This window comes from Lonchura striata, chromosome 19, assembly GCF_050655825.1.
Source record: "Lonchura striata isolate lonStrDom1 chromosome 19, ASM5065582v1, whole genome shotgun sequence".
In the NCBI taxonomy this organism is placed as follows: domain Eukaryota; kingdom Metazoa; phylum Chordata; class Aves; order Passeriformes; family Estrildidae; genus Lonchura; species Lonchura striata.
Genome location: NC_140721.1, coordinates 9,472,695 through 9,485,133, shown reverse-complemented (window position 1 = coordinate 9,485,133; position 12,439 = coordinate 9,472,695). Strand labels below are relative to the sequence as shown.

At 46.6% G+C, this 12,439-nt stretch overlaps 1 protein-coding gene across 7 annotated transcripts in view; it reads right to left on the bottom strand.

Annotated features, from left to right (window-relative positions):
* The window catches only part of AUTS2 (activator of transcription and developmental regulator AUTS2), a 771,159-nt gene extending 768,399 nt beyond the window's left edge, over positions 1-2,760 (bottom strand). For 5 of the 7 annotated variants that reach the window (XM_085557099.1, XM_085557104.1, XM_085557103.1 and 2 more), the window contains exon 1: positions 1,412-2,759. In XM_085557099.1, the coding sequence (XP_085413225.1) occupies positions 1,412-1,702 (291 nt within the window). In that variant the 5' untranslated portion in view covers positions 1,703-2,759. Of the gene's footprint in view, positions 1-1,411 lie in introns of all 7 variants that reach the window. The other 2 variants (XM_085557101.1, XM_077787475.2) reach the window with 2 other exon arrangements.
* Positions 2,761-12,439: the final 9,679 nt, after the last annotated feature.

The following is a 12,439-nucleotide window of genomic DNA, read 5'->3' as shown; positions in this document are numbered from 1 at the left end:
GTGAAATAGAATAAAGACATTTTCTAAAATGCCCTACCAAGTTCTAAACTTGCTCTTCACTTCCTCTCCAAAAAGGACTACAGCCAAATTCCCGAGTCCTTATTGCCATAAAAATGCTTAATGACACAAACTAGGGCTTTGTTTGAGGAAAACCATAATTTTGTCCGAAACAGAAGCATACAAATTTCTCTCCTGCCGATAAACACATATTCACACTTTTGGTCTCTCTGGTTTGAGCAGGGCACTTGCAGATGGGCTCACCAGGTGAGAAATGGTGGATAAATTGAATCTGGACATTACCTCAGCATTTGTTCCTTATGGCTTACATGAGTCTAACACCAACCATGTGGAGGTTTGTTGGAGTGAACAAATCCTCGCTTAATTACAACAGAGTAAATTCTGTTGGAGCTGTGGTGTGGTGGATACAGGTGTAACCAAGGACAAAATCTGGCTACAAAACAAGAAACAAATTAAAACAAACAAAAAAATACCCTGAAAATCCACTAAGTATTCCTGGCTAAATATTTAAACATCTAAAAAGCTACAGAGAATTTTTTTTTTTTGTTAAACAATCCGCTTCACCTCCACATTATTTTGACAGTTCATCATCGCTCCAGTTGTGCCTCCAGTGCACGTAAACCCAAATAAATCTGCTTTCCACCACAGCAAACTTCTCCTGATCAGAACTTGCGAACAACAAAGCCCTTCAAACACACAGGCTGGAGGTCCCCTTCCACGGCAGCATCACAACCGCGACCCTGGCTGGGCTGACAGCGGCTCCACGCTCGCGAGTGGGCGGGCGGAGGGAACACGGCGAGGCGAGGCCGGGCCGGGCGGAGGGGAGCGACGCCCGGGAAGCCCCGCGGGGCTTCGCTTCCCTCCGCCCGGCCCGGCCTGGGCTCTCGCAGCCCCGTCGTTGGGCTGGGGGATGCCCAAGCCGCCCACCGCGGGGCCCACGCGTGACACGCCGGCAGGGAGCGCGGCAGGCCGGGCGGCCCCCGCCCGCGGCCGCCCCGACAAACACGCGCGGCCGCCCCCCCCCGCCCCGCGGACACGAGTGGGCGGCCCCGCCGGGCCACGGCGGCGCGAGAAAAGTTTGATCCGTGGGAGGGGAGGGGAAGCGCCGCCGGGGGACCGCGCACAACTCCCCGCTCCCCGCGCGGGGGGATGGCCCCGCCGCCCGCCGGGAGCGGCGCGCCGGGCTGCAGGTGTCGGCGGCGGCAGGGAGAAGGGAGGGCAGCGGGCACCCCGGGGACGCGGAGGGGGCGGCGGGACCGCCCCCGCGGGCACCCCCGGCGGGCCGGCCCCGGGACCGCGGTCAGGGCCGGGGGGGTGTCCGCGGGGCGCCGCGGGGGCTCCCCCGCCGCTGCCCCCACACAATGAGGCGCACACAAAGCGCCGCCGCTCCTACCTCCAGCGCCTCGAAAGTGACGAAGCTGGACATCGCGAAACCGTCGATAATGTCCTCTTCGGCCGAGGAGGACTCCCGCCGCTTCCTCCGGGGGGGCCGCGGCCGGGACGGCGGCGGGGGCCCATTGTCTTCCTTCTCCGAGCCCGAGGAGGAGAGCGCGGCGGCCCCGGGGCCGGCGGCCCCGCCGGCGGCACAGCCGCGCCGCCCGCCTTTGGCTCGCCGCTCCCGGTCGCGCTGGGACCGCGATCGCCGCTTCTTCCGAAGCCCGTTGCATCGCGCCGGGCCATCCATGTCTCTCGCCGGCTCTCCCTCTCGCTCTCGTCCCCCCCCGCCCCACCGCAGCCACAAATCCGGCTCCCCCGGCGGAATAACGGGGGAGGGAGGGAGGGAGAGAGGGAAGGAGAAAGGGAGGGAGGAGAGGACAGCAAGGGGGTGGGGGGGATGAAAGAATCCGAGTGCGGTTCCACCACCACCAGCAGCAAGCACCAAATGTAAGAGATTCCTATAAGCGAGCCAAGGAAAGTAATGGCTGATCTCAGGTCGCCTTTGTAAAAAAAAAAAAAAAAAAAAAGCCACGGAGAGAAAGGAAAAAAAAAAAAAAAAAGCCTCACCAAGCAGGCAATAAATCAGAATAGCGGAATGCTTTGATCAAGGGGCTGGGAGGGCGAGGATCTTCGAAAGAGAGGAAAAAAGGTTGAGAAGAAGGGGGAAAAAAATAAAGAAAGGAGACCCGCTGGAAGGAGGGAGCTGAGAGTATTTCCTTGCACAAAATTTATTTTCTTTCTTCCTTTCCTCCCCAACTAAAAGAAGTTCCAGGGGGGGAAAAAAATATATGTAGATGTACAGAACTCCCTTTCTGTCTGCGTGTGCGTGTGTGTGTGTCTGTGTGCAGGGAAGGGTGCAGCCTTCCCCTCCCCACCAACACGCACTCCTCTCCCCCTCCTCCTTTATCTCCCTGGATCAAACACAATAATAATAATAACGATGCATCCAGATGCAATTTTCTCAGGCACCGACTAGGGATGGACTCGGGAGTGGAGATCAGATCCCACCCCGGCCCCTCCAAAAACAAAACCAAACAATAAAAAGAAAGAAAAAAAGCAAAAAGAGAAAAAAAAAAGGGCGAGGAAAAAAGAGCCCCAAAACACGCCCACCCACCCCAGCTATTAATACGGATCAATCACGGCAAAATCATCGTATTAATTGTGACGAGGAGTGGGGTGGGGGGGGGGGGTGCTGGTGACAATAGATCCGAGCGGAGGGGAGGCGGCCCCCGGGAGCGGCGGCGGCCGCAACAACAGGGCTGGTGCCCGGGGCCGCGGCGGAGCGGGGCCGGTGCCGCCCGGGCGGTGCCGCCGGTGCCGGTGCCGGGGGGCGCCCGCCGAGCCCCGCGCGGGGCGCTCGCGGTGTCGCCCCCAGCGGCCGCGCGGCCCCGCGCCGCCCACGTGACCGCCGCGCCCCGCCCGCTCCCCGCCCGGCGGCCGCGCGAAATGCGGCGCCCCCGCCGCGCGAAATAAGTCTCGGGCATGCGCGGGGGGCCTGCGCGGTGGGGCGGGCAGCACGCGCTGTGGCACCCCTTCAGAGCGCCCCTCATAGAGCCCTCACAGCCCCTCACAGCGCCCTTCACAGCGCCCTTCACAGCCCCTCACAGCGCTTCCTACAGAGCCCTCATAGCGCCCCTCACAGCACTCAGCAGTGCCCCTCATAGCGCCCTCACAGCGCTTCCTACAGAGCCCTCATAGCACCCCTCACAGCACTCAGCAGTGCCCCTCATAGCGCCCTCACAGCGCTTCCTATGTCGCCCTCACAGCGCCCCTCAGAGCGCCCTTACAGCGCCCCGCACAGCGCCCCTCACAGCCCTTCACAGCCCCTCACAGCCCCTCACAGCGCCCCTCACAGCCCCTCATAGCCCCTCACAGCCCTTCACAGCCCCCCACAGCCCCTCATAGCGCCCCGCACAGCGCCCCTCACAGCCCCTCACAGCGCCCCTCACAGCGCCCCTCACAGCGCACCTCACAGTGCCCCTCACAGCCCCTCATAGCGCCCTTACAGCGCCCCTCACAGCGCTTCCTACATCGCCCTCACAGTGCCCTCACAGCACCCCTATTCTATGGCTCCGTGATGCTGTGTCCAGCTCTTGTCCCCCTGCCCCGTCTCCTTCCCTCATGGCCCGTGGCTGCCCATGTCCCTCACAGCCTCAGTCCCTGCCCAGCCTTGTGGTGGGTTGTGCTCCTGCTGTCCTGAGGGGAGCCCGCACCCCTCTGCCCCGGGCTGGCGGCTGTGGCCATGTCGGGTGACCCTCGGACACGACTGGCGCAGATGTTGAGGCTGCGGGCAGAACAACTTGTGGCTGCCCACCTGCAGCTCACCTGGCCTTGGCTCTGCCCTTCCCACTCTGCCTTCCACCTGTATCAGCCTTGTCTTTGTTGTCTCCCCTCTTTGTGTTCCCATCTCCATGGTATTAGGGCATATTGCCTATGTGACCTCAGCACCAGGAGGGCTGTGGAACGAACAAATTTGCTTTTTAAGCCGGTTCTTACGGTCATCCTCCTCACCTTGTGCTTCTGTCTCCTGCCCAGGGGAACCTGCTGAGGGAATAGGCATAGAAGGTGAAGGGCATGTGGAGCTGTTTGGTCTGACTTTGGGGAGAAAGCATTAGGAGCAGAGCCCTGAGGGAATCAGGACATTTCCTAGGAAGAGAAAAAGAGAGAGGAACAGCACAGAACAAGATGAAGAAACCCCAACCTGTGAAGTCTCAGAGTTCAGAACAGAGAAGAGGGACTCTGGAAGAACAACACTGGTTTTCCTCCATCTACTTGGTGATCATGCTGTTGTGTATCTTGAAATATATTGGGGGAGATTGGAGGGGCAGGTAGAAAAAGAAAAATCATTTAATACTCCTCTACAAAGAACCTTCTGAACAAGAACCAAGACTGTCTCCTGTAGCTGCTAATCATTCCTTCATTGAGATCCCCAGCAAGGAGAACACACACACAGGCTGAGTGTATTTTTCCAATATTCTCCCTCTGGGCTGCTCTGACTCTCGGGGATTGAGGCTCTGCTTGACTGCATAATACGTTGTTTACTCTGTACCCTTAGGCCACCAATGGAGCAATTTTTTAGTATGTTTTCTATGAGTATTGAGTGATTGTGTGAAATAGTGGGAATCGGATATACCCTCTGTGTCCAGAAGGCAAGTGACACCTTTGCCACCTCTCTGCACACCACATCTCCCGGACAGCACACAGTGACTTCTAAGCCGGTGTGAGCCAGAGGAGGAGGAAGCACAAAGCTGTCGGTAACCCGAGACTGTGGGAGCGTGTACCTCACAGAAGGCCACGCTGCCCATTGCAGAGGCACATGGCTAGTTTTTATACATTCTCAGATATCAACCTAGAGACCATCTCCTAATCTGACCTTAGATCTCCCTGTTCAGATTTTTTTTTGCTGTTTAACAAATGAATTTCTCTATCTTACTTTGGGTTCTTTTGTCTCATAGCTGCCTGCCAGTTCTATACAATCTGACTATACAGAAGCTGCACTGGTATTGCTGAAGTGTTACAATTTCTGTGTACGGCAAGTTCAAATATTATAAGGTCTCAGTGTTCTGAAAAATATTAAGCTGTGCTGTGTCAAACAACTGTTACCTGTTGGGATTTTTTTTGAAAATAACTGTGTAATTTTCAGGGCAAAGTAATTGATTATCGTTTCCTGCATATCCATCACCATTAAAGTGACTTAAGAGATCTGTAGTCAGATACATTTCTGTAGACATTCATTGCATGGCTGAAAGTCTGCTCAGTCTGTTTTCTTCTTGAATGCATGTTTGTGGATAACGGACATGATATGTGATTCATTTTGCATTCTTTGCAGAAACAAATCCCCAGACTTGCATATCGACGGAAAAAAAATAAGATTAAAACCCATCCATCTAACTCATCCTCCATTGCAAAACATTTTTGTTCTGTGTAATATTTATGGCAAGCATTAGAAATCACAGGTCACCTTCTTGGGTACAATACAGGTGAATTACCACTTTTCTGGGTCTGATCCAGCAGGAGCATTTCCACAACCCCTAATTGATTTGGGAGTACCAGACAGATCCTCAGGAAGTTCTTTCTCCAGTGTGCTCTTGCCTCCAGCTGAGTACTTTAAGTCATCTTAGCAGAAAGAATACCACAGACCTCCATGCACATTTGTTCTTAGGCTGCCTGTTAGCTTTCCTCTGGAAATACATCTTGCCTGGCATCTGGTGTGAGAAAACAGCACGCTTTTTCCCTCTTTTTTTTTTTTTTTTTTTTTTTTCCTTAGGCTCTGGTACCTTGCTGAGTCACTGTTTTTGAGGTTAATGACTAGCGTACTCAACTGGATGCTCAGTAATTAACACCCACGGAAAGGGTACTTCTTCAGCATGTAGTAGCAGACCTATAATCTTCTGATTTGAGACAGATATCAAAAGATTTCTGTTCCTAAATAACGAAGGCAGAAGGGCTAACACAGACCAAAAGCAACAATTGCAATTTCCATGTCACCATTAGACATTGGAACAAAATAAAATTTGCAACTGTAAAAACACTAGAAGCCGTTTTCTTAGGACTAGCCCCTGGCATACCTAAATGGAAAGGATATTTTGAACTAACTTGAATATCAGGAGATAATTCATTGCTTGAGGAAAAGGCAAGAACCTTGCTTCTAGCAAGAGTAACTTGCACTGTGCTTTGGCATTAAGCTCCAAAGATGGAATTTTTAAGTTCAGTTCACATAGGAATCTCAGCAGAGGTAAATGTACATTTCTGAGGTTATGATCCTTTTAGGAGACGGGTAGTTTCAAACAGCAGTGTCTGTCTTGCAGACTATTATTTTTGTAGAAGGAGTTTGATCTGGGAACACAAAATATCCAAGAGAAATGGAGAAAAGAGCCTTTTTGTTATTGTTTCCACCCCACTCGTGCAGTGCATTTTTAAGAATAGCAAATTATGAGAACCAAAATTCTAATAAAAAATAAAAGCCAGGGTGATTGTGTGGATGGCAGAGGAATTTAAAACAGTTCCATAAAACTAAACCAATTTTATCCAAATTGTATTGCTAATCAGAGAGGATTGTCTGGCTTCATAGCTAAGGGCTGCACCTGTTGTTTTAAAAGGTGTTTTCCTAGAAGGAAGTTGGAAACAGAAACTGTTATGGAAGAAGGAGCATCCAAAGGAAACCAACAAGGAAGAATAGAAACCTGTGGCTTTTTAAAAACTCAAATAGCTCAAGACTAAAGAAGAAGGCAGTACTACAAGTAGTTACTTGAAACCCAGGGGCAGGCAGGTTTCCAGAACAACCTCTAAAGAAAATACTCAGAGAAGAGACAATTGTTCCTTTCACAAATGGAGGAACTAACCCAGTCAGTGGAACTCACTGCCACAAGGCAGCTCTGAGGTCCAGAATAATGAGAACTCTCCAAGTAACTAGAATATTGTTACAGAGTGGCTGAGGGGGATGTACATTTTAATGCCTCAGAACTTAAAACAGTTTCTAAAACAAAGAAGAGACAGGAGATTGAACTGATGGACCATCAGCCTGATCCAATCTGCCGGGTCAGGGCTGGCACGCTTCTGAACCTGTGTTCACTTCTCTGTGAAGTGTGTTTTAGTTCCTGTGTTTGGAGCAATCTATTCTCTCTGGTACCAGGAGATCAAGGGGCACGTGAAAAAGTTGGTATATTAACTGGTCCTGAAAAAGTTGAAGTTCGGATTTTTGTAGCTGGTAGAAATTATTGTGTAATGGGCAGCTATTTCTTAAAAATAGCTTAGAGTTCAGGAAATCTGGGAACTAGGGGCGGCGGGGGGGGGGAGGGGAAGAAAAAGCTGGATGGCATCAGTGGAAGTACAGATTTCCCCAGTAAAGATGATAAACTAATTCATCTATATTTCTTGTTTTTCTAGTTGGTTATAATACAATTCTGAAGTATCTATGACTAATTTTATCAGGGAAAAAACAAAAAAAAAAAAAAGAAAGAAAAATCAGACCATGGAGGGGATAAGAACTTCAGAGTCTTGATTTATTCACTCATGTGGATCTATAATAATTTACAGCAGGGGAAAATGTGGTCCCTGGAGAACAGGTCAGTCATGAGCAATAAAGCTGTGTATGTTTATCATGTATGGTCAGATAAATTAAAGAATTTTTGGATCCTGCTAATTCCTTGGGATTTTTTAATAAATACCATAAGCTGACTAAACCTGTGTTTCTAATTGCCCGAGATTCCTTATCCCACAGCCTGAACATTGGTGAATGGCAGCATTCATAATACAGGGTAAAGCAGGTGTCCCTGGGTTTCAGGAAGCTTCATTTGAAAATGTGATTCCAAGTTATGTGGATAGAAAAAATACTGTGTTGATTGTGAAATTGTAAAGATAAATGGCAAGATCAGAGTTTGTGTCATTGTGGGTGGAGTATTCTGAAGGGTTTGATGCTGCAGCCCTGTTTTACTGAATGTCTAATATCCAAAATATCAAATAAATAGTACATTAATGAAATTTGGAGACCACACTGGATTTGGAAGAACCATGAATATTCACATTGGTGGAGGAACAAGTAGAAGATTTTCACCAAGAACAAGATTTTAAAAAAATAAACATCATAGAATAGAATCACAGAATCATGAAGATTATAAAATATCTCCAAGATCCCTGGGTCCAACTTTACACCAATCACTTCCTTGTCAACCAGACCAGAGCACTGAGCACCACGTTCAGTTGTTCCTTCAACACCTCCAGGGATGGTGAAGCCACCATCCCCCTGGGCAGCCCTTCCCAATGCCTGACCACCCTTTCTGAGAACTTATTCCTGAGAAAGGTAGTTAATTCTATTCACTGTGGAAACAAAGCACCAACTGGAAATTACAGTTCTGCAGTTAGCATCCTATGAAATGGACTGATCTTCTGAGGTGAAATTCTGACCTCAGTTACATGTAAATTAGAAAACTATTATTTTCTTCAGGACACACATATGGGTTTACAATTTGATGATGGGAATTTATTTTAATGTAACTAAGAGATTAAGGACCTGCCCTTTGGACCCTTCAAAAATTGTTCGTAAAAGCATATTGCTAAGTAGGTATTACATCTCTGCCCTGAAAATTGGTCAGCTTTTATTACCAGAAAACACCAACTGTTTATAATTTAGTGAAGCTGAGTTCAGATTGAAATATTGCATGCTGTACAAGTTCTGCTTATATGTCACAGGAAACAACCAATTTACAGCTTTCCTTCTCTCTCACCTTCACCAAAAAGCATGTAAAAGAAACACAAGAATGGGTTTGTTCCACCATTTCAAATGAATGTTTAAGAGAAACTATGTTTTGGCCCAACACAGGTTATGCTATAGAGAGAACTACACGAAATTTAATAGCCTGGGTTATCCAGAAGGTCAGACTACCTGATCCTGGTCTTTTCTGGCCTTTTAAGCCTATGAATAAATTAGAAACCTGATCTCTGAAAGTTTTAATTTCAGAGCAGTCTTTGTGAGAAGGGGTGGAGTAGAATCCCTAATGAATTACATCCTCCTCCAACATTCATTTTTCTCCCTGAGAAACGGTTTCTTTTGAAAAACAGTGTTTAGTTCCCCATCTTCTAAATTACAAAAAAATTATATCTCTTTATGTCTTACACTGTACTGTCTGCCAGCACAGCAATTATTAAAGCATTTTTATTGATATTACACAGCTCTCTATGAAATGTGAATTAAATTTATCATGAAAATTGATTTTTAATGACAACTCAAGTTTACATTTCTGAAGTCCATGCTTTTCCAGTATTTTTCGTTGGCACTAGAGTAGTACGGCTACAATACCTTTATTTGTCAGAAATTGATTAGGAAATATCCTGTAGTTTACTCACATTTATCAGTGTGATTCTGCTGATGAAAACAATGAAGTTTTCTGTTGGAGTTCATCTGCAGAGATCAGAAGTGAGCTAAATCGTCCAAATCTGCACACCCAAGTACCTGAAGTCCCTCAGCTGCACTTAGGCATTTACAAGACTGTCTTGATTTTTAAAGATGTTGAATAGGCTGAGCTTTCGTTCTGGTTTTATGAGAATTATGGGACATACATCTCTGAAATCAATCTGTCATCCTCTCCTCTTTTTCCCTACATATTATCTTTCCTTATTATTAATGATATGCTGAAGGTAACTTCTGGATTAGCAGCCTGAACATGGCCGTGGATGCTAACCCAGTTACACTGCAGGGAATGCTGCTTTTTAATCTGCCTGGTTCTTCAGCTGCTCCCAATGGAAAAGGAGAGAGAATTCTCTGGGCTTGTTGTATTGGTGTGTTTTGATGAAAACAGTGGTCTGACACAGAACATGCTGGAGCAGAGTCTGGGCTCACATCATGACTAGGTGTCCTCTGGCCTTAAATAATCTCAGGACAGAAAAGTACAATGTGAAATCAAATGCAATTATTAACTACTCCAAACAACATTACACCAACTGAGCGTCAAGTGTGCTTGGTGCTCTGGTAGCTTTCAGAAGGAAATTAGGGCTGTATTAGTGTAATTTACTGTGGATCAAACCCTCAGTTTGGCAAAAATGTCACTTATGCATCTCCAGAATTGTTGTATTTCTTACTTGTGCATCTCCAGAATCATAACATTTCTGTAAGACATATCTGTGCAGGAGTTGGGGGGAAGCTTGCCTTGTTTTTCATTGGCTGATGGGGGAAGGATTATTGTTTGCTGTTAAAAATGATCCCAAGCAAACATTTACAAGGTCTTCTGTGACTAATAAAACCTGAGTGTTTGAAAATGTACTACAACTCAAGTTGTTGTTTATAGATAATTCTCTTAGATCCAAATGCTTCCATCTGAAAGGGCTGTGCAGAGAAAAGAAGGGAGAAGGAAATTTGATGGAAGGTCCCAGAAAGCAAAGGGAGAAGAAATCTGCAATTTCTCTCATTTTAACACATCATGTGCTTAACTTGGGCACTGAGGAAGTCCCCTGGGCAGTGTGCTTACCTGTGCTAAGATCTGGGAGGAGGATAGTCCTGGCCTGGCTGGGTGGGGTACTGACACATTGGAATCTCTTCTGGAAGGTGATCTCAGACAGAGTGAGGCTATCTTATTCTTGGTATAATCTCTGTAATAGTGCAAACATGATCATAGGTGTGTGAAAGTGCCTAGGAAGAGCCTGTCTTTACAGGAGTGCCCTGAGATTCAGGCAGAGGATTTTGATCATCCTCAGCTAGTTTGGCATATTCTGTAGATGTAAAGGATAGTAAAGTCCTTTCCTCTCTGGATTATATTGTGTATTTCCAGCCATTTTTTCACCTCTTCCTACACTCAGACCCAAAGTCATGTTCATGAGCAAGAGATGAGACAAGGGGTAGAGGCATTTTCTCACAGTCCTGCAAGATGTGGTATGGCTGCTGCTCCTACAATGATGCAGCTCCCTCCAGGGAGGAATGAACATATTGTCCTGCCCTCCCATTTCTTGGGTTTTAATCTCATTTTTTCCAATCTTTATGACCTTCTACCTGTGCTGTCTTGCATCTTGTTCATGACTACTCAACTTTGCATTTTGTTCTGGAGAAATGGAGATTTCAGCCATCTCTGGAAAAGCAAGTTTGTTTGTTTGTTTGTAAACAATATATAAATAATGACTGGCAGCCTTGTGTCATGGGACAACGAATCCTCCTAACTATTCAAGATAACTGGAAATCTAAGGCACCTTTAAAAATCCCAGAATGGTTTGGGTTGGAAATGACCATAAAACTTATCTTGTTCCACCCCCTGCCATGGGCAGGGACATCTTCCACTATCCCAGGCTGCTCCAAGCGCATCCAGCCTTGCCTTGGACACTGCCACAGCTGCTCTGGGTAACCTGTGCCCAACCTACAGATCTGATAATATTCTGCAGATAGTGTACAAGCAGCCTTGATATTTACAGAACTTCACTGATAATGTCTCATTGTTTGCTTGCCCAAATCTAAAATATCCCATCAGCAGACACTGTATATATTCTGTTCTGAGAAGGCAATCCCTTTTTATCTTCCGTGAATTTGAAAATACACCATGCTCCTTGCACAGAAAATAAAAATAATAATGAGGCAGGCACAAGCAATATAAATCAATATAGCACTATTGATGTCAACAGAGCTATGCAAATATATACTCACTGAGGATGACACATAAAATCAAGCCCTAACTTTATATGGAAAAAGATAGAAACTACAGCAGCAGTATTAACTACACTTTCCAGCTATGCTCAAAATGGATTTTGGAATAAGTCATAGTTGTAATAAGTAATTTGAGAGGGTTGTGAATTCTTCTGTGAGCTTGTTGCATCAGAAGACAGAAGAAAAATCAGAGCACAGGCTTGCAAGTTATATTCCCCCCGATATTAACAATAAAACTGTAACACTTCTTTGTTTTAAATAACAATTCTAACCAGGCTTTGCAGGTTGTTGTAAATTCTGCTGTGACCCAAAGTGTCAGGGTTGCAAAGTGACATCAGAGAAGCCACTACAGGTAAGTGATTTGCATCAGCCGTGGTCAGCTTTAGAGTTTTACTGAAAACATCATTATTGCAGAAATAAGTTCTGGCTGCAATGAGCATTGTGGTCACACTGCAGGAGAAGTTCCCAGTGAGGGAATAAAGATCCTAAAGACTAAACACCAAACATACCAGTGTCATTAGTTCATTGCTACTCTTCTTAGCAGAAGAAGATGTTGGATTCACACAAAGCTGTGGTGGTGGTGACAGACCAATAAATCTTTTCATTAAATTGCCAGTCCAACACTAGTTGACCAGCACAAGACTTACCATATGTGTGAAGCCACTCCGTGATCTGATTAGCTCCTCCTGACTCTGAGGTTATCTACTGTCAGAACTTAACACAGAAATGAGTAAACAAAGGGTAAATAAAGCAAAGAACACAAGAAAGGTTAGTTAATAAATTAATATCTTAGAAATTAATGCATGCAATTACATCAGAAGTTCATGTAACAAAACTTATATGAGTTATATATAAACCTAGTAT